This window comes from Dermacentor silvarum, chromosome 11 (genome assembly GCF_013339745.2).
Source record: "Dermacentor silvarum isolate Dsil-2018 chromosome 11, BIME_Dsil_1.4, whole genome shotgun sequence".
Classification (NCBI taxonomy): domain Eukaryota; kingdom Metazoa; phylum Arthropoda; class Arachnida; order Ixodida; family Ixodidae; genus Dermacentor; species Dermacentor silvarum.
This window is the reverse complement of record NC_051164.1, coordinates 50,881,940-50,903,624: the sequence shown is the minus strand read 5'-3', so window position 1 is coordinate 50,903,624 and position 21,685 is coordinate 50,881,940. Positions and strand designations below refer to the sequence as shown.

Sequence of the window (21,685 nt, the reverse complement as noted above, 5' to 3'; positions counted from 1 at the left end):
GCTTCCATTACTGGAAAACAGTAAAAGCGCGAAATCATTTCACAGTTTTACTGCGGCAACAGACAATCGTCCTGTGAAATACAACGTGTATAGAGGTCAATTTCCTTTTTCAACTCGTTCGAATGGTCCTAACATTATCAATGGCGTATGGAGGCACAAAACGCGACCGGGTGGTCTGATCATATAATTTACAAACTATTGTAGAAAACTTGCCTGTCAATTCTGCTCCATACTAGTTATCACTAGTATGCAGCGCGAACCTTCACAAAGAGAAACAACAGAGATGTAGAAGCAAACTGGCATTCTGCAGCCATAGAATGACATACAAGGAATAAACATTTGCTTGTGGTTCTCTAAATACAGCCAGAAGTGGCGGTTACACGCGAGTTGTGATAGAGACTCAGTGACCTCGCCTGACGAGCCTCATTCAACCCAATATAAACGAAACCTTGTTTATGTATATTATAGAAGACAAGTGTGCAGGCTTTTGAGATCTGCGTACAAAACAAGGCTCATTACTGTGTGTTGCATGTATGATTTGAAGTTATCGCGTTTCATGTTAAAACGACGTACGAACTTACATAACTACAGTTATAGGTGTAGTCACCAACACATGATATATCTAAACCAAACACTGGCGTCTACTTTTATATCGTTGTCTTCTCTCTACTAAACATACATATGCTGTATAGAATATATCCATGATCGAATCAGTCAGTCTGGGGGCAAAGTGATGCAATAGAGGACCCGGTGTGGTGCGGTGCATATAGGGGTTCTTTAGATAGGTTTCTGTTACAGAAAATATAGCCCGTGTCACTATAACGTGTTGTATTGTGGAAATGGCTAGTGCCAAGCTCAGCAACAATATAGTTCGTATTCAACAAGATTACAAAACGATGCATAGCAGTTTTACCAGAACATTCTGCTTGAGAAACTCTATTTGTGTAGCTTTCCTCGTTCTTGTGGCGGTCATGTAAACTGTCATGTAAATGCTGGTATTGCGAGAAGCTGTCGACTCTTCCTTCGACCTTCCCGCGGCTGTTGGTTTGCCGAATGTCTCATACCGGACACGCTATTCTAATTTTGGTGCTGTTATTCATTGGCATCCGAGATCGGGCGGCGCGCGCACCATGCCGATCTCGGAAGCCAATGTTATTTGAACCTTTCTGATTAACCCTAATTTTATGTGTTACGCGCAAGAGTTGTCTGTCGTTCAATGCTTCTCGCTGCATCATGTTGAAGTACCATGTTTCAGGGGCGGCTTGCACGATGCATTTTACCTGCGTGTAAATTCACCCATGGTTGGAAAGCAGGATGAGTGACGCGTGATGAATCATTACGTTTGTCACTCGTCAAAACTACTGCGTGGTGATTTTTCACGAAGCTTTCCAACCATGGGTGAATTTTCGCGCTGGTAAAATAAATTCATCGTGCAAGCCGCCCTTGCTGCAGACAGTGTACGGGAAAAGCAATAGACAAACAAAATAGCGACGGGCACCGCCCATTTGGTGCCCGGGAAGACAGCGAGGGGAGACGATGTGCCGAAAAAGGCACAAAGCGTCTCACCTTGTCCTCCACACTCCGGTGACCGAGCGGTGACCCACGTAAGAGCTGCTTCCCCGCGCGCCTTGGAAAGACGCTACGCAGGAGCCAGGATTCGAACGTGGGTCTTCCGCGTGTGAGCTCGGCACGCTAACCACTCGGTCACCGGAGCGGCTCGACAAACGCTGTATGCGGGAGCGATATATACAGCATATCAATACTAGCTTCCCCGTGTAACGCCTAGATGGCGCTGATCGTGGCCGATTGTTATCGCACAAGCGTGACGTCGTGACGCCGAATCTGTGCCACGCACGATGCTGCAGATATGGCCTGTTGCCACTCATCCGCGTCGCACTCGTCTGCGAACTGATCAGGCGATCCGTCCGGTCGCGGAAACTGAGATAGATAGATAGGAAGGTTTGAAGGTTCCGCAAATCTTAACGGGCAAAATTGCCAGATAATGCGTGAGCGTTATTTCCTGTCGCTCATCTTGCATGAGATGAGCTAATGATCGATTGAGTGGCCGAATTAGGCGCACTGCGACTCACTGTGCTCCGTGTATTGCAGTGACCTAACCGGTGAATCGGTTAGTCGGAATTAATGTAATCGTAAGCAGGCTTATGCCATCTCAAGTGATCCTGATTAGCCGTAATCGAAAGTAGACTAACCCGTGTACTTAGATTTAGGTGCACGTTAAAGAACCCCAGGTGGTCCAAATCTCCGGAGTCCCCCACTACGGCGTGCCTCATAATCAGAACTGGTTTTGGCACGTAAAACCCCATAATATTTTAAACTAGACTAGTCATTTTAATTACACCAAATTAATTTGAAGGTAGTCCAACGAAATTGGGCCTATTTAATTTAACCCTTATTACACTTGACTAGACTAATAAATTATTGATCTCGATTAGGCTTAATTTATCTCATTAGTCGTTTCTTAACCTTAATTACTCTCTCATAATTCTATAAACCGGGTGTCGCACGTAACTTGAGTCGAACTTTAAATAATATGAAAATGCCACCTAGCTGGATGGAACCAAGGTAATGTTGTTTGCCGTCGTTTGAAGATACTCAGAATATTTTTTTTCATTCTGCCTAATTAGCTATTTAGCCTTAATTATTCACGCAAAATTGCCCCGGGAGGCACTTTGCGTGTATTCGCGGGACTCTTTCACGTAGCATGTATTGAACAGCAGAAAACTGTATCGGGAGTTTTTCGTGTTGCTCTAGAATTTCCTCAATGACGATTTTCATCTAATTATAATATTTGAGAAGTTGATTAATTAATTAAGGCTAATATGCAGCCGAGGACGGCAGAAAACTAGGTGGACTGATGAAATTAGGAAATTTGCAGGTGGAAACTGGAATCAGCTTGCGCAAGACAGGGGCATAATTGGAGATCGCCGTGCAGTGGACATAAAAAATAGGCTGATGATGATGATCGAATTAGGCGGAATCCAAAAAATAACCCGAGAGTATCTCCAAGCGACGACAATCATTACTTTGGTGCTGTCCTGCTACGTGGCATATTTTAAAAGTTTGGCTCAAGTTACATTGGTCACCCTATTTAGTCATAAGGCTTTCTCATATATCCCCCCATAAGACCCTATGCATACCAATGGAGTGCATCGTGTGACGCTTTTTCAGACGGACGGATTCACTCAACGCTCTGTAAATTTAATTTTGATCGCCTCGTAGAATGCTTCCGCTTTCTTCTGTTTGTTTCTTTCTACATTTACTCTCTCATTGGTTACTGTTTACATATGCATAAATGTAAATTTTATATTTATACCCCCTCCCTGCATAATGGCGGGGAGTGGTAACATCACTTTAATAACACATACAATGTTAGCTAACTACAGTTCGTCGGTAATCACAATGTCTGTACCATTATGATGCAGGAAGGCAACCGAATGGATGGCCACTTTTCGGAGTAGCCGGACCGGGGATCTACTACCGTCATAGGTAAGGAATGAACTATGACGTATTAGTCGATTATGGCAGCGTTTGTGCGTGTGTCTATGATCGACTGTGAGAAGCGCAAGTCATTATCCCTGCGGCGCTGGCCGTCTTGCACCTAACCTAACGCAAATTATCGTACGTCACCTTGGTTCCTTAGGGAAATCATTGAGAGCCGATGTGGCGAGTGTTTCGATTTCCATAGTTGTTCTAATGCGGTTGCCGTCGATAACGCGACTGTACATGCAAGCGCTAAACGGCAGGAGTCGTTACCTCCTCACGTATTCTTTAGGTGCGGAAAAAGTTATCGAGGATGTGCCCGTAAGTTAGTGTATCTGAGATCTTACCGATGCTTATCTTTCAATGTGGCTGGGCAATGGAAGTCCGCATTTCTGCCGTGCTTACAGAGGCTGACGTAAGCTCGCAATAACCAATCGCACTTTCAATTAATCAGGCTTCGGTAGTGGGCGTAATTTGAGATCGCAGGGAGAGGCCGTCGTCCTGCAGTGGACATATAGATTGATGATGGTGAATGGGCGTAAGACGTGTCTCTTTGAGTAAGGTCACGTGACAGGTACGATTCTTAAGCCGAATTTCGTAAGGGGCGTGCGTTGCGTTTACTTCCAGGCTTTGTCTACCTCCTCCTCCATGGTTTTCGTAACAGGAGTTCAAAGTTCGTCGGCAGAGCACTCGCATCAATGTGCGAGCAAATGACTGAGACATCGTCAGTGATTTGGTAAACCTTTACTTCTCCATCTCGGTGTTACAAGGGCTTCATTTAGCGGAGCCCACAGCATCCAATTTTATAAACATACGTAATGCAGGAGCTGTGGTACAGGCGCGCCACTCGTGGTTTTCGCTCCCCGAACCGAGCCTCGTTTAACGGACTGCATCTATTATTAATGCATACACTTACCTGTCGTTACTTACCGTAGACTTTTGATTTTGAGACACGCAATTAATAATCGAAAACGTTATGCACTGATATATACACTGAAAAATAAATGCCATTAAAACGAAGCATTGACGGCCTCATAAAGGGATCCAGTGATTGACTAACGAAGTCTATAAACAATAGAAGAGGGAAACAGAATCATATAAAAGGACACGCACAAACCAAGGAACAATATCAGTTTCGCGCCTCATCTTACTATAACTCCTGTGCAGTCCTGCTAAGCGTTCTGCCACAGTACTGGCGTCCACTTTCACATTGTTGTCTTCTCTCTACTAAACCTCCATATGCTTGATAGGATATATCCATGCCAGATCGAAGGTCAGGTATTGCAAAGTTATGCAATAGAAGAGCCGGTGTATGGAACTATGGGTTCTTTAGATAGGATTCTGTTACAGAAAATGTAGCCCGTGTATAACGTGTTGTATTGTGGAAATGGCTAGGGCATTTCCACAATACACATTAGGCTCAGCCGCATTATAAATTGCGTCCAACGAGATTACAAAACGGTGTATAACAGGTTTACCAGAACATTCTGCTCGTGCCGCTTTCCTCGTTCTTGTGGCAGTGTTGAACTGTCATGCAAATCCTGCTATTGCGAGAAGGTGTTGCAACATTTAAACTGAGGCTTTCTTCGCCTCTTCTTTCGACCTTCCCGCGGCTGTTGGTTTGCCGATTCTAATTTTGGTGCTGTTTATTCATTCACGCCGATCTCGGCGATTTTAACCTTTGTGACTAACCCTAATTTTATGTTCGGTGCAAGAGTTGTCTGTCGTTCAGTGCTTCTCGCTGCATCATTTTGAAGTACCATGTTTCAGGGGCGGCTTGCACGATGCATTTTACCTGCGTGTAAATTCACCCATGGTTGGAAAGCAGGATGAGTGACGCGTGATGAATCATTACGTTCGTCACTCGTCAAAACTGCGCGGTCATTTGTCACGAAGCTTTCCAACCATGGGCGAATTTAAGCGCCGGTAAAATAAATTCATCGTGCAAGCCGCCCTTGCTGCAGACAGTGTACGGGAAAAGCAATAAACAAACAAAAGATCGACGGGCACCACCCATTTGGTGCCCGGGAAGACAGCGAGGGGAGACGATGTGCCGAAAAAGGCACAAAGCGTCTCACCTTGTCCTCCACACTCCGGTGACCGAGCGGCGACCCACGTAAGAGCTGCTTCCCCGCGCGCCTTGGAAAGACGCTACGCAGGAGCCAGGATTCGAACGTGGGTCTTCCGCGTGCCAGCTCGGCACGCTAACCACTCGGTCACCGGAGCGGCTCGACAAACGCTGTATGCGGGAGCGATATATACAGCATATCGCTGCTAGCTTCCCCGTGTAACGCCTAGATGGCGCTGATCGTGGTCGATTCTTATCGCACAAGCGTGACGTCGTGACGCCGAATCGCACGATGCTGCTGATATGGCCTGTTGCCGCTCACCCGCGCCGCACTCGTCTGCGAACTGATCAGGCGATTCGTCCGGTCGCGGACACTGAGATAGATAGATAGGAAGGTTTGAAGGTTCCGCAAATCGTGACGGGTGTGGAGAAGCAATAGCGCGGGCGTTATTTCCTGTCGCTCATCTTGCATGAGATGAGCTAATGATCGATTGAGTGGCCGAATTAGGCGCACTGCGACTCACTGTGCTCCGCGTATTGCACTGACCTAACCGGTGAACCGGTTAGTGGGAATTATTCTAATGGTAAGCAGGCTTATGCCATCTTAAGTGATCCTGATTAGTCATAATCAAAACTAGACTAGTCATTTTAATTAACCCCAATTAATTCGAAGGTAGTCAAACGAAATGAGGCTCATTTAATTATACCTTAATTACACTTCACTAGACTAATCAATTATTGATCTCGATTAGGCTTAATTTATCTCATTAGTCGTTTCTTCACCTTCTCTTATGATTCTCTCATGAATCACTCTTTTATGATTCACCATAAACCGGGTGTCGCACGTAACTTGAGTCGAACTTTGAATAATATGCAAATGCCACATAGCTGATGGAACCAAGGTAATGTTGTTTGCCGTCGTTTGGAGATATTCAGATTATTTTTTTCATTCCGCCGAATTAGATATTTAGCCTTAATTAATCACGCAAAATTGCCGCGCGAGGAACTTTGCGTGTATTCTCGGGATTCTTTCATGGAGCACCTATATTATTCAGCAGCAGAAAGCTGGATCGGGAGTTTATCGTGTTGCTCTACAATTTCCTCATTGACAATTTTCATCTCATTAAAATATTTGAGAAATTGATTAATTAATTAGGGCTAATATGCAGTCGAGGACGGCAGAAAACTAGGTGGGCTGATGAAATTAGGAAATTTTCAGGTGGAAACTGGAATGAGCTTGCGCAAGACGGGGGTATAATTGGAGATCGCAGGGTGATGCCTTCGCCCTGCAGTGGACATAAAAAATAGGCTGATGATGATGATTGAATTAGCCGGAATACAAAAAATAATCTGAGTATATCCAAGTGACTACAAGCATTACTTCGGTTCTGTCCAGCTACGTGGCATATTTTAAAAGTTTGGCTCAAGTTACGTTGGACACTATATTTAGTCATAAGGCAATCTCATATATCCCTGCATAGGACCTTGTTTGTTTCTACATTTACGCTCTCGTTGGTTACTTTTTTATTTATGTATAAATGTAGGGAGGCTATAAATTATATATATATATATATATATATATATATATATATATATATATATATATATATATATATACCCTCCCTGAATTATGGAGGTGAATGGTAACATCACTTTAATAACACATACAATCTTAGCTAACTACAATTCTTCGGTAATCAGAATTTGTGTACCATTATGATGCAGGAAGGCAACCGAATGGATGGCCACTTTTCGGAGTAGCCGGACCGGGGATCTACTACCGTCATAGGTAAGCAATGGACTAAGACGTATTAGCCGATTATGGCACCGTGTGTGCGTGGGTCTATGATCGACTGTGAGAAGCGCAAGTCATTATCCCGCGGCGCTGGCCGTCTTGCACCTAACCTAACGCAAATTATCGTACGTCACCTTGGTTCCTTAGGGAAATCATTGAGAGCCGATCTGTGGCCAGTCTTTCGATTTCCATAGTTGTTCTAATGCGGTTGCCGTCGATAACGCGACTGTACATGCAAGCGCTAAACGGCCGGAGTCGTTACCTCCTCACGTATTCTTTAGGCGCAGAAAAAGTAATCGAGCATGCGCCCGTATACGTTAGTGTATCTGAGATCTTACCGATGCTTATCTTTCGGAGTGGCTGGGCAATGGAAGTCCGCATTTCTGCCGTGCTTACAGAGGCTGACGTAAGCTCGCAATAACCAATCGCACTTTCAATTAATCAGGCTTCGGTAGTGGGCGTAATTTGAGATCGCAGGGAGAGGCCGTCGTCCTGCAGTGGACATATAGATTGATGATGATGAATGGGCGTAAGACGTGTCTCTTTGAGTAAGGTCACGTCACAGGTACGATTCTTAAGCCGAATTTCGTAAGGGGCGTGCGTTGCGTTTACTTCCAGGCTTTGTCTACCTCCTCCTCCATGGTTTTCGTAACAGGAGTTCAAATTTCGTCGGCAGAGCACTCGCGTCAATGTGCGAGCAAATGACTGAGACATCGTCAGTGATTTGGTAAACCTTTACTTCTCCATCTCGGTGTTACAAGGGCTTCATTTAGCGGAGCCCACAGCATCCAATTTTATAAACATACGCTACAGCCGCGCCACTCGTGGTCATCGCTCCCTGAACCGAGCCTCGTTTAACGGACTTCATTTATTGTTAATGCATACACTTTCCTGTCGTTACTTACCAAATACTTTTGATTCTAACGAAGCAGCGCACAACACAATCAATAATAGAAAACGTTACGCGCTGATATGTACACTGAAGAATGCCCTTAGAATGAAGTATTCACGTCCTGACTAACGCAGTCACGTACCTGTGAAGCTCTATTCCATACATAAATATTAGAAGAAGGAAACAGAATCATATAAAAGGACATGCACAAACAACGACTTGCAGCAAGGAACCATATCGGTTTCACACCTCATCTTACTATAACTCCTGTGCAGCCCTGCTAAGTGTTCTCCCACAATACTGGCGTCCACTTTCACATCGTTGTCTTCTCTCTACTAAACCTCCATATGTTGTATAGGATATATGCATCATCGAATCAGTCAGTCTTGGGGCAAAGTGATGCAATAGAAGGTGTGGTGGTATGGAACTGCATGTATGGGTTCTTTAGATATGATTCTGTTACAGAAACTGTAGCCCGTGTTGCTATAACGTGATGTATTGTGGAAATGGCAAGTGCCAAGCTCAGCCACATTATAGTTTGTTTCCAACGAGATTACAAAACGGTGCGTAACAGTTTTACCAGAACATTCTGCTTGAGAAACTCGATTTGTGTAGCTTTCCACGTTCTTGTGGCGGTGTCGAACTGTCATGCAAATGCTGCTATTGCGAGAAGGTGTTACAACATTTAAACCGAAGCTTTCTTCGCCTCTTCCTTCGACCTTCCCGCGGCGGTTGGTTTGCCGAATGGCTCATACATGGACACGCGATTCTAAGTTTGGTGCTGTTTATCCATTCACGCCGATCTCTGAGGTCAGTGTTATTTTAACCTTTGTGATTAACCCTAATTTTATGTTACGCGTAAGAGTTGTGTGTCGTTCAATGCTTCTCGCTGCATCATGTTTCAGGGGCAGCTTGCACGATGCATTTTACCTGCGTGTAAATTCACCCATGGTTGGAAAGCAGGATGAGTGACGCGTGATCAATCATTACGTTTGTCACTCGTCAAAACTGCGTGGTGACTTGTCACGAAGCTTTCCAACCATGGGTGAATTGCAGCGCCGGTAAAATAAATTCATCGTGCAAGCCGCCCTTTGCTGCAGACAGTGCACGGGAAAAGCAATAGACAAACAAAAGAGCGACGGGCACCGCCCATTTGGTGCCCGGGAAGACAGCGAGGGGAGACGATGTGCCTAAAAAGGCACAAAGCGTCTCACCTTGTCCTCCACACTCCGGTGACCGAGCGGCGACCCACGTAAGAGCTGCTTCCCCGCGCGCCTTGGAAAGACGCTACGCAGGAGCCAGGATTCGAACGTGGGTCTTCCGCGTGTGAGCTCGGCACGCTAACCACTCGGTCACCGGAGCGGCTCGACAAACGCTGTTTGCGGGAGCGATATATACAGCATATCGCTGCTAGCTTCTCGGTGTAACGCCTAGATGGCGCTGATCGTGGCCGATTGTTATCGCACAAGCGTGACGTCGAGACGCGGAATCTGGGCCGCGCACGATGCTGCAGATATTGGCTGTTGCCGCTCGGCCGCGTCGCACTCGTCTGCGAACTGATATGGCGATCCGTCCGATCGTGTAAACTGGGATAGATAGGAAGGTTTGGACCATTCCGCAAATCGAGAGGCAAGTGTGTGGGCAAAATTGCTGCAGCAACTCCCTAGTGGGTCTTACCAGATAATGCGCGAGCGTTATTTCCTGTCGCTCATCTTGCATGCGATGAGCTAGTGATCAATTGAGTGGCCGAGTTACGCGTACCGCTATTCACTGTGCTCTGTGTATTGCATTGACGGAACAGGTGAACCGAAATTACCTTTACCCTTAATTTAATCCTAGTTACTCTTGACCAGGCTATTCAAATAATTATTCGATTGATCTCATTAGTCGTTTGTCAACTTTTATTAGTCTGCCATGGCTCGCTATATACCGGGTGTCCCACGTAACTTTAGTCAGACTTCAAAAATATGCAAATGCCACGTAACGGGACATAACAAAGGTGATTTTGTAGCCCTAGAATGCTTATGCATTAAGGAGGTAGCTGACATGTGAAAAATTGCGCATGCGTACCCATTTTGCAATGATACCGGCGTAGGTGGAGTACAACCCTATTATTCTAGTACGTGCCTTCACTCAAGGCTTTGTAATCTGTGAAGCTTAATTTTGACCACCCCGTATTATGTTTACGTTTTATTTTGTTTCTTTCTACATTTACTCTTTCATTGACAACTTTTTTATATTTATTTAATTGATACCCTCCGTGCCAATTGCATTATGAAGGCGAGTGGTTATACCACTTTTATAACACATACAATGTTAGCTAACCACAATTTCTATACGATTATGATGCAGGAAGGCAACGGAATGGATCGCCACTTTCTGGAGCAGCCCGACCTAGGATCTACTACGGTGTTAGGTAAGGAGCGAACTTATGACGCATTAGTTCAGTCAGTGAATATCACGTGGTGCCACCCCTAACCCAAATCATCGTACTTCACCCCGGTCCCTTAGGGAAATCATGGAGAGCCGATCCGTGGTCCATCCACTCTTTCCATAATCGTTTTAGTAGCTGCCGTTGGTAGCGCGACTGCAACTGCCAGCGTTCAACGGCAGGAGTCCCTACCGCCTCACGTATATTTTTTTGAGGCAAGAAAGGTGCGCGTGATCAAAAATGTGCCCGTACGTCAGTGCCCTTCAGATCTTCTCGATGTTTATCTTTGGGAGTGGCTGGACAATTGAACTCCGCATTTTTGCCATGCTGGCAATTAGCAGTCGCAGTTCCAGTTTTTTCAGGCTTCGGTAATGGGTGCAAAACTGGTCTCCTTAAGTAAGTTCACATCACAGGTACGATTCTTACGCCGAATTTGCAACAGAGGCGTGCGTTGCGTTTACTCACACACACAGGCTTTGTATACCGCACAGCCTTTCTATGGTTTTCGTAACAGGAGTTCAACGGTAGAGCGCTCGCATCACTGTGCGAGCGAATGACTGAGACATCGTCAGTGATTTGGTCAACCTTTACTTCTCCATCTCGGTGTTACAAGGGCTTCATTTAGCAGAGCACAGAGCGTCCAATTGTATAAACATTCGCAATGCAAGTGCTGTGCTACAGGCGCATCACTCGTGGTCTTCGCTCCCCCAACCGAGCCTCGTTGATCTATTATTAATGCATACACTTACCTGTCGTTACTTACCGTAGACTTTTGATTCTAATGGAGCGACACACGCAATCAATAATCGAACACATTACGCGCTGATATGTACACTGAAAAATGCCCTTAAAACGAAGCATTCACGGCCTCATAAAGGGATCCAGTGATTGACTAACGAAGTCACGTACCGTTCAAGCTCTATTCCATACATAAATAATTGAAGAAGGGAACAGAATCATATAAAAGGACACGCACAAACAACGACTTGCAGCAAGGAACAATATCGGTTTCACACCTCATCTTACTATAACTCCTGTGCAGCCCTGCTAAGCGTTCTCCCACAATACATGAAGGCCTTATCACGCTATCTATCTCATTTACGTCGGTTTTCACGGGTATCGTTCGGTTCAACTACCTTAAGTTAGCAACAGGACAAACGCGGACGCCGGGTCTGAAGACAGTTCTGCGATACGTCATAGGGGCAGCCTCAACCGAGTACTTTGCGAAATATCTAGTGACGTAATATAAAAAAAAAGAGAGCGGTAAGGAGTACTCTTTTATACCGACCGTAGGCGCGATCCACTTGGCTGCAGACGTTCAAAAGCGCACGCAGACACACCACTCACAACTTCTAACGGTGCTGGCCAGCTGGGCCCAAATAGAATTCGCCGCTCTTTCGTGTCTCCTAGCCAGCGTCCCTACTGTGAGGCATGCACACACAGAGCGAAGTAGCGGAGTGCTGGGTCATATCACAATGGGAAGGTGCAAGAGATGTACAAGAGTCCAAACACTGATCCCGAGAAAGAGACAACACACGCAAAGGTTAACAATTCGAAAAATAAAAATGCTCGGATAATCACCTCCATAGGCCTATTGCAACGGTTTGACAGAACCAATGTACAGGAAAGTCTGCTCCATAGCTGTTGCGTTTCTGCTGCCAATGCTGAAGCTGTGCACTTCAATTAATGTAAGAATGCGTAACTGAGATTCCTTTACAAGTTTCATGCTGACATTAATTCACCAATGCGAACAGCCTTCGACACGCTCATTTCAGCCGTTCGTGGCAATATTCTTAGTAGCGTAATTCATATATGTATATATATATATAGAGAGAAGTGATTGCAAGCAGAATTTTCAGCTAGTTCACATTGTCTGTCCCTCGAATGGCGCAAAAATAAAAGCGTACTCGTATATGCATAATAGGCGTTCTACCGGTTTGAACTATAGAGGTCTTACATAGGCGACAGTGGTTGCTGCGAGGAATCCGTACAAGCGACACGCACACCTTTGTTTTCTCTCCGCAAGAAAGCGTGCGGCTCCGAAGGCCTCTGTGGTCGTTGGATGTGACCGCTATGGTGTGTACATGCTTTGTGCTAGACGCGTTCGAAACACGGTCCTCAGTGCGTCGTGCGATCAGCCTAGTCTAAGCCACAATACGAACTGTGAAGAACGTTTCCTTAAAGCGTTCTTTCACGGTAGCGTATTGTGCATCATCTCACGAAGACAGCCCAGTTGCAGTTTCAGGGAAAAAAAACAAAACATCCGTTAGCACTCCTGTAGTGAAAACACGAAGGAACTACTCAATTTTAGGTTTCTGCTGCTGACAGCATAGCAACGCCTTAGTGCTCGCGGCATGAGCCTTGTGAGGAATTTCTGTTCCCACGTTGTCACCTCAGAGCCCGAATTGCAACTGCACAATAATTCTGGTGCATTGTTCGCCTACAGGAATGCTAAAAGGAAAGGAACACCGGTTTCGTCTGTAAAAGGGGCATTAGTGTACATAAACCACATAGAAACAGTTCCGCTCTTCACCTTCACGCACACTCAACACGACGGCGCTTCCTCATCAAACGCAATCCGTTGAGTGGCAATGAGAGTCCATTGTTCGGATGCGTGGAGAAGCTGGTAAGTGGCATAGTTCCGTTACAGCAGCAGCAGCGCCGCAACTTCAGCGGAGGGTGTCGAAGGCTCCACAGTTGCATGGGGGGCAAATAAAGCACTAGATACTTCTCTATTCGGCTACAACGACAGAAGCGCGCCCGTAGTACTGTTTCGACAGGTGCACTTCCCACACAATGTTCACGCCACCACTGCGCGTCGAAGGACAGGGTGATTGAATTGTTGCCTGCTCGTGAGGTGACCATACTTTGTCATGTCCGCAGGAGAGCACGTCTGCACTGGCGTTTGAGACGAAAACAACGAAGTGTAATGGTCGTGGGCACTTGCGTGGCTTCTAGGCGTCGCACAAGCAGGCCACGGTCTTCGTGGCGAATCTAGGAGTTCTGAATCTGTCATTCAAGTTTGCGGCAGCTTCATTTCTTGTATGCCTCACATCCAGGGCAGCCCCAGCGTCGCATGGCAATGGTCCCCGGGTAATCTCGCAACGAAATAATAGTGAACCTAGTGTGTGACGCAAGGAGGCGAGTAAAGTGCTCTGAACTACGTCAAAATCGGAAGGCTACATTGGAGTAAACCTAGTGGATGTCATTGCCTTACAAGTGGGTTTACAATGCATTACAAATTACGACTGTAGTTTCCTTAAGCAGATTCTCTCGGCTATTGAATTTGGCAAGCATTCCTCCGTAACTCTGAATTGAAGGCGGAAGCAGCTATCATATTGCTCAGATCACCCGTTTGGAACGAAATTCACGAACTGCAGTGTGACGTTCGGATGGGGAATGTATGACCGAGAAGTGTTACTAAAGCAGTGTTCACTGCAAACAAGAGGAGTGTAGCCGAACTGTTCCTATTACGGCGATTTATCGTATGATATAATGGCATGTCCCCTTGACGCCGGTTCGTCTTGTACAGCCTGTGGGCATGACGGACGACTGGGGTTACCCTGGAACATGGTTGTGCGAAGTTCATATTGATAACGCAGGGCTGTTCTACGTGGGCTACTGGTGCAGTGTGCTTCGCCTGGTCTTCAAAGGCAGGGCTGGACGTTGATGCCCGTGGCAGCGTGTGAAACCAGCCGGACGTGATAGTCGCCGGCCAGAGTCAGATTGGCCACGCAGCCGACTAGGCCCGACTTGTAGCGCCCTCTTGTCACGTGAGTAACGTCACCGATGCCGCCTGTATTGGTAGAAAAGAAAACGATCTCTTAATGGGGGTACAGAAGACCAACTTCCAGCTGCACAAGTAACCGATTCTAGAAATGTCTTAACGGGTTCATGATCTAATCGTGAAAGTTCGCACAATTCACAAAGCCACTATTGTTTGACGCAAGACCTGCTGCCACTAAGCAAGTTTCACAGTGGAAAACCTTGAACTTAGGCAAATCAAATTATGATCATAATCGCAATTACTGCTATTGGGGTATAACGGACACTCACTGTGCCATATGGGACAGTTTGGCACAGGAACACTGTGCGACTGAGTATCATTATTATCCTCCTCATGTACATTGAGCAAAAGTGTAACGAGCACAGGGCCGCATTGACTAGGACACTGGTAAGTTCCCAATGGCAAGTTTGGACTGCAGTCTTCAATTTCAATATACATTGGCAGGCAGAAGAAAAGAACCTTTATTGCGGAATCCCTGGTCCAATCCCTGGCTCACAGGTGTACACTGCATGGCGCTAGCTTTCCCCAGCAATATGCAATTCGGCAGATCATCAGCCTTCACACTTATTGCCGGTTACCTCTTCTTTACGCATCCCATGACCTGCCCAAGTTCACTCGCTGTATCTAGAAACGCAAACATCGCGGTTGGATTGTCACTGAATAGAATACCATCGCCACTACCGCAGAGGTGTGCGTCAGCGACAATTGTCTTCTGGCAGGAGCTTTCGACTACGGCTACGAAAGAAATGACTCAAAAGCCCCTGCTTCTGCCCCGCATAACCTACAGCCTATATTTATGTCTACTGCAGGACGAAAGCCTCTCCCTGCGATCTCCAATTACCCCTATCTCGCGCTAGCTGATTCCAACTGCCGCCTGGAAGTTTCTTAACTTCATCACCCCACCTAGTTTTCTACCGTCCTCGACTTCGCTTCCCTTCCCTTGGTATCCATTCTGTAACTCTAATGGTCCACCGGTTATCCATCCTACGCATTACATGACCTGTCCAGCTCTTTTCCCCTCTTAATGTCAAATAGAATGTCGGCTATCCCCGTTTGCTCTCTGATCCACACCGCTCTCTTCCTGTCTCTTAACGTTAGGCCTAACATTTTTTCGTTTCATCGCTCTTTGTGCGATCCTTAACTTGTTCTCGAGATTCTTCGTTAGCCTCCAATTTTCTGCCCCATATCTTAGCACCGGTAGAATGCAATGATTCTACACTTTTCTTTTCAATGACAGTGGTAAGCACCCAGTCAGGATTTGGCAATGCCTGCCGTATGCAATTCAACCCAATGTTATTCTTCTGTAAATTTCCTTCTCATGATAAGGGTCCTCTGTGAGTAATTCACCTTGATAAATGTACTCCTTTACAGACTCTAGAGGCTGGCTGGCGATCCTGAATTCTTGTTCTCTTGCCAGACTATTAAACATTACCTTTGTCTGCTGCATATTAATCGTACACTTTCTCGGTTAAGCTCCTCAATCATTTGTTCTAATTCATGCCCAGTGATGCTGAATAGGACAATGTCATCTGCAAACCGAAGGTTGCCGAGATAGTCGCCATTGATCCCTAGTTTATTAGCTTGATTATTTCTTCTAAGCATGCAGTGAATAGCATATTGAAGAGATTGTGTCTCCTTGCCTGGCCCCTTTATTGATACGTAACTTTTTATTTTTCTTGTGGAGAACCAATGTAGCTGTGGAATTATTCACGTATGCCTCCTGTACTCCTTGATTACGCAATGCCTCAATGACTGCTGGTATCTCTATTAAATTAAATGCCTTTTCATAATCTATGAAAGCCATATATAGAGGTTGATTATACTCTGCAGATTTCTCGATTAACTGATTGATGACATGGCTATGATCTATCGTAGAATATCCCTTCCTGACGGCAGCCTGTTCTCTTGGTTGACTGAAGTCAAGTGCAGCCCTGATTCTATTGGAATGGAATATAATAGAAACTTTATTGCAATGGAAAAGATTTTAGGGAGGGGTGGTCGGAACCTCTCAGTCCAGGGCCTCCACTGGCCTCTGCCGCCTGCCTGACCTGGCTAATCTGGTATTTGACCTATGAGGGTGCTAAGTGCACTCCCAGGTTATGTGTATTAGGGTAGGTATGCCACCGCACCAAGGACAGTTGGCCCTATAATGAGTGGGATACATGGCGTTTAACAATCTTAAATGGGGGAATACCCCGGTTTGTATTACACGCCAATCGGCGGCCTCTTCCCCGCTAAGTTGTGGGTGAGGGGGTTCTGCGGATTCCGCGCTGATGAGCAAGGATGTCTTTGGCATTTAATTTGGTGGAATTTTGTGAGGGAAAGTGCGAGTGGTTGGGGTTATAGAAGAAGGACGCCGTCGCTCGATTAGTAAACCCTCGAGCTAACGCGTTAGCCTTCTCGTTCCCCCGCGTGGCCCGGGCACCAAAGTAAGCGATGATGGTGGTTAAAAAATTTGGGGATTATCGCGAGGCTAGCCGCAGTCACGTGCCCCTTGAGGAACATGCTACATGTCTCCCAGGAGTCCGTGACCACGACCGAGTCCCTTTGCGAACGCTCCGCGTGAGCGATCTCCTACAGCTAGTATTTCGGCCGCCGTGGCCGATGCGGTTATTTGCTGCTGGCAGATCACGTTCACGACTGCCAGGTCCTACCTCCTTTGTTAGCGCTGCCCGGTCGCCTCTGCATACACAGATGCGTCCGTGTAGTACGTGTTGTACCTATGATTATTAGAGTACGTTGATTGAATGTGTCGTGCGCGTGCTTTGCGTCTTTCTTTGTTGTACTCGGGATACATGTTCTTGGGAATTGGGGCTACTGTAATTTTGGATCTCACCGAAGGAGGGAGAGGTACGGCCTGTTCGGTGAGATAAATGGGGTATGCTGGGATATTGAGTTTAGCCCTACCATATTGCCCTACCAGTTTTTGTGAAGCTGAGGCAGGCCACTCTGATGCCACTCTGTGGCATCAGAGTGGCCTGCCTCAGTTCGTCGAAAGTATTGTGCACTCCCAAAGCTAAAATGCAGGCCCAGAGCAGCTTTCAAAGCAGATCGGATTATTATTGTTTTGGCCTGCCTTTCCTCCTCCCTGTTCAGGATTTGGTACGCTAAGCCATACGTGATTCGACTAAGGTCTGTACGAGCGCCTTAGGGTATCGTCTTCTCGCTTTCCCACTTTTCGATACGTCACGCGACGTATTATTTGGGCTATGTTGTGGGTTGTAGATTTGAGGGCTTTGAGTGTCTGTACTTCTCTGCCGTCGCTCTGAAGCCACAAACCCTGGACTCGCATCGTGGGTACCTCTCGGGCTGATTGGCCCTCAACCACGATGTTAATCGATCCTCTGGATTTGTAGCCTTTCGCGTGTATCCGAATGACCTCAGATTTTTCGGGCGCGTACTTCAGGTCGCTCCATCTGGAAAATTTCTCCACCGCTAATACTGCACTTCGGAGAGTATATTCCTTATCCCCCAGTGAACCTCTGCTCGTCCACAGCGTGATGTCGTCTGCGTACAGCGTGTAACCTAGATCGGGTATCCGTTTCAGATCGCGCGCGAGGCGACACATCGCCATGTTGAAGAGCAGAGGAGATATTATCGCTCCTTGAGGTGTTCCTTTGTTAGGCATTTTGAATAAATCCGATGTGATTTAGCCAATACTGATGCTCGCCTCGCGGTTGGAAAGAAACGCTCTTAAATAATTGTATGTGCACTCACCACAACCCGCGAGTTCGAGTTCCTCCAATATTGCGGCGTGAGAGACGTTGTCGAAGGCTCCTTTGAGGTCTAGTGCTAGGACTAGTCTCTCGTTGCCGTACGGTATATTAGTTAGAATTACGTCTCTAAGTAGGAGGAACGCGTCCTGGCAAATCCTAACATGGAGTACGGGAACCACCAGCTCCGCTCTTCCAGGTATCGCTGCAATCTGCTATGGAACACCCTTTCATAAAGCTTACCCAGGCAGGACGTGAGCGATACCGGCCGGAGTGTATCGATCGAGGGGTTATTTTTTGGTTTGGGGATCACGATTATTTTAGCCAATTTCCACTCTTGGGGCAAGTCTCCCTTGGCCCAGCACTCGCTACATGTTTCGAATCATTGAATTTGTGAATCAGTGCCCGGTGCCGAGTTTTTAACTGCGGATTGTGCCGCCTCATACACTTCCGCGCACGTTATTTCTTCGTCTAATTTAGGGTTGGCCTCCCCTGCGTATTGTCTCGTCGCGTAGGACGATCCCGTCGCGGGTGAGGGTCCTATGTACTTGTCTGAAGAGCATCGACTAGATCTTGGTCTGTACCCTCGAAGTTGTCTGCTATAATTTGGAGCTTCTTGTTATTCTCAGTACGTGTGCTCATCGGGTCTAGCATGCTCCGTAGTATTCGCCACGTACTGGTAATTCCTAGAGTTCCTGATAGGGTCCCACAGAACGTCGCCCACTCGTTTTTAGCTAGCTTGTTGGGCTTGCTCTGCCAGGAGAGCGATGCATTGTCTCAGGTGTTTGTTTAGACGTTCTCTTTTCCACCTCTTGGCAAATTTCCGCCTCTCGGCCCATAGGCTGACCAGGTGGGAATCTATCAGCGGCACCTTCGCTGTGCGCTCAATAGCTTTAGTGGTGTCCCGGTGTGCTCGTTGCAGAAATTGAGTCCATTCCCGCATGTTGGTAACGAGGCCAGTCTAACTCAGTGATTCCTATTGTTCTCCGTATGCTGGGCGTGGAGAGCGCTATTCGAATTACGTCGTGATTGCTTCCCAGGTTTTCGTCGAAGGAAACGCATTGTGGACGTTAATTGTAAATGCACGGTCGGGCGCCGTGTCTCTGCTGACGCTGTTAGTCGTGCGTGTCGGTTGGCCGATTTGATTGGTTGCCCGTAACCCCAAGGCCGTTGCGGTGCGCTCGAGTAGGAACGTTTTCGCGTATCCCCATAGTATGCATTAAAGTCACCCACTATCACCGCCTTATCCCTGGTGCCCGCTAAATCTTTCGTTGCAGAGAGAATGTGGGGTAGGTCGTCTCCTTTGATTTTGGGAGCACTGTACAGATTTGTGATTATTGTGTGTGCCTTACTTCGTTTCTTTGGCATCACACTGATAACTATGGCGACCTTCGAGTTTTGAGGATCGCTCAGAGTGTAGTATCCCTGCAGTTTGACCGGCTTCGCTCAGACCTGCTGCAGACATATCATGTCCGGAGCGATTTCGGAGTTTTTGATAAACTGGTGAAGCGATGCCGCTTTCCTGGAGAAGGAGCGGCAGTTCCATTGTCATATCTCTAATCGTTCTGAATTGTTGTATTCATTGTGATTTCTTAGCGTGATTAGCCATGTTCCCCACTCTTTCTTATTTTAACCTCGTGATATTCATGTTTTCCGCGATCATTGTTTGGATTTGCGCTGCCGTTGTCTGTGCGTTATTTGAGATTTGGGTTGTCGGAGACTGGGTGGAGACCGAGGATATATCTGCCACCGCGTTCGTTTTGGCTATTTCTTCAGACTGACGCGGCGTTTCCAGCTGTTAATTGTGCTATTGAGGCGCGCCACTAACTCTGACATTTGTTTCTCAAGTGATTTCCGTTTGTGTTCTTCTCCTGAGAGCTGTTCTCTTAGTGGCGCGTTTTTAACGCGATAGCGTTTAGGGCCCCGTGTCGCAGAAAACATTGGCGCCCGCGGCAATCATCCCCAACCACACCATTCTATCACTAATGTTGCTCATACCTTTTCTTGCATACTTGACAAAGCTATTCCTCGGAATTGTGAGAATGACAATCCACAAACAAATGTCATGAAACAAAATACCCACAGCGCCTGCCTTGTATGTTAAATCTTCTCAGACTGAAATATTAAAAGTGCGAAACAAATACGGAAACCTGAAAACGATGTAATTTCTTTGGCGCGGTTGTGCACTATCGGCCCACGCAAGAGGCCTCGTTTCCACCAGAAAGCTCGCCTACGTGCATAGCGTTCGCCGCCAACCATTACGTTGCATAAGCTGCAGTCATCGGGTACCATGAGTAGCAATCAAGGATCTTTGAATGCTATCGCGTTCCACTCTTAATAGCGAAGCTTAAGCGTGCTCCCAATTTTCCTTTTCCGATTTCTGAATACGTTTATCATTTTCACCAGTATTCTGTTTTGGAGCAGTGGGAGAAACAACCCTCGCCCAGCTCACCTGCTGTTTTTTTTTAGGCAGTGGTGAATTCGACCGCTGCGAAGCCCTGGAGCTGGAGGGGTCCCTCGAGGGGGTATTGGAAATTATCTTGAATATTTTATACAACACTGAAAGCAAGCTAATGGGTCTATAATTCCTAAATGCTTTAACATCTTCCTTCTTATAGATTAATATAATGTTGGCGTTCTTCCAGCTCTCTGCTACACTTGAAGTCGTGAGGCATTGCGTATAAAGGGCCGCAAGCTTTTCAAGCAAGATATGTCCTCCATATTTGATTAAATTGTCTCTTATACCATCTTCTCCGGCAGGTTTTCCCCTGGTCATGTCTTTCAAGGCCCTTCTAACTTCATCGCTAATTATAGAAGGAGCCTCTGTATCCTGTTCATCCCTAATTCGAATGAAAGTAGCTTGGCTGCTCTGGGAGCTGTACAGGTTAGTATAGAATTGTTCCGCTGCTTTTACTATGTCATCGAAATTGCTGATGATACTACCCTGCTTATCTTTATCGGTTAGAATTTCATCTGCCACCGGTTTTCTCTAATACAGGTCGCGTATAGAGCTCCTCTCGCGGAACTACTACTAACGTTACCCTCGAACCAGAGATGGCTTCATCGCTGTGGTACATACCCCAAACAATGCCTAGCCACACTATCTGGGTAGGGAATAAAACATGGAGACTGCGCAGTCTTACACAATACCAGCTGGTTTCCGGTGGCTACCGAATTCGCACAATTTACGCACCTCATATTCTGGATGTACAAGCAACCTTTTTTTCTGCTACTCGTCTTGAATGGCATTGCAATCGGTGCTCACCCACTTTCTCCTTACGCAGGCCTTAGATCACGAAGTGGAGGATCACTCATACACCCGCAGCGAAAGCCCCAGCTGCTACAGAAGACTATTGAAGGGACGTTGCAGGAAGGTGTGCAGAAACGACTTTGATCAACGTTGAAGCTGTCATCGCACTTACGAATTAAATTACGTGTGGCTGCTACTAGTTTCTCTGCGTGATGAATTACCGATGGTGAACAAGCTGTTTGCCAACT

The 21,685-nt window shown here is 46.5% G+C and overlaps 1 protein-coding gene and 1 long non-coding RNA gene across 5 annotated transcripts in view; one reads left to right on the top strand and one right to left on the bottom strand.

The window, feature by feature from the left end:
* Positions 1–3,441: 3,441 nt before the first annotated feature.
* Positions 3,442–21,629, top strand: LOC119433004 (uncharacterized). 2 transcript variants are annotated; one of them, XR_005188228.2, is made up of 5 exons: positions 3,442–3,507; positions 7,295–7,358; positions 10,609–10,672; positions 14,290–14,460; positions 21,472–21,629. It is a non-coding gene; the product is annotated as an uncharacterized LOC119433004 (long non-coding RNA). The 2 variants fall into 2 exon arrangements; XR_005188229.2 differs by lacking the exon at positions 7,295–7,358.
* The window catches only part of LOC119433001 (pikachurin), a 192,347-nt gene continuing 181,917 nt past the window's right edge, over positions 11,256–21,685 (bottom strand). For 2 of the 3 annotated variants that reach the window (XM_037700154.2, XM_037700155.2), the window contains one exon: positions 11,594–14,483. In XM_037700154.2, the coding sequence (XP_037556082.1) occupies positions 14,335–14,483 (149 nt within the window). In that variant the 3' untranslated portion in view covers positions 11,594–14,334. Of the gene's footprint in view, positions 14,484–21,685 lie in introns of all 3 variants that reach the window. The other variant, XM_037700153.2, reaches the window with a different exon arrangement.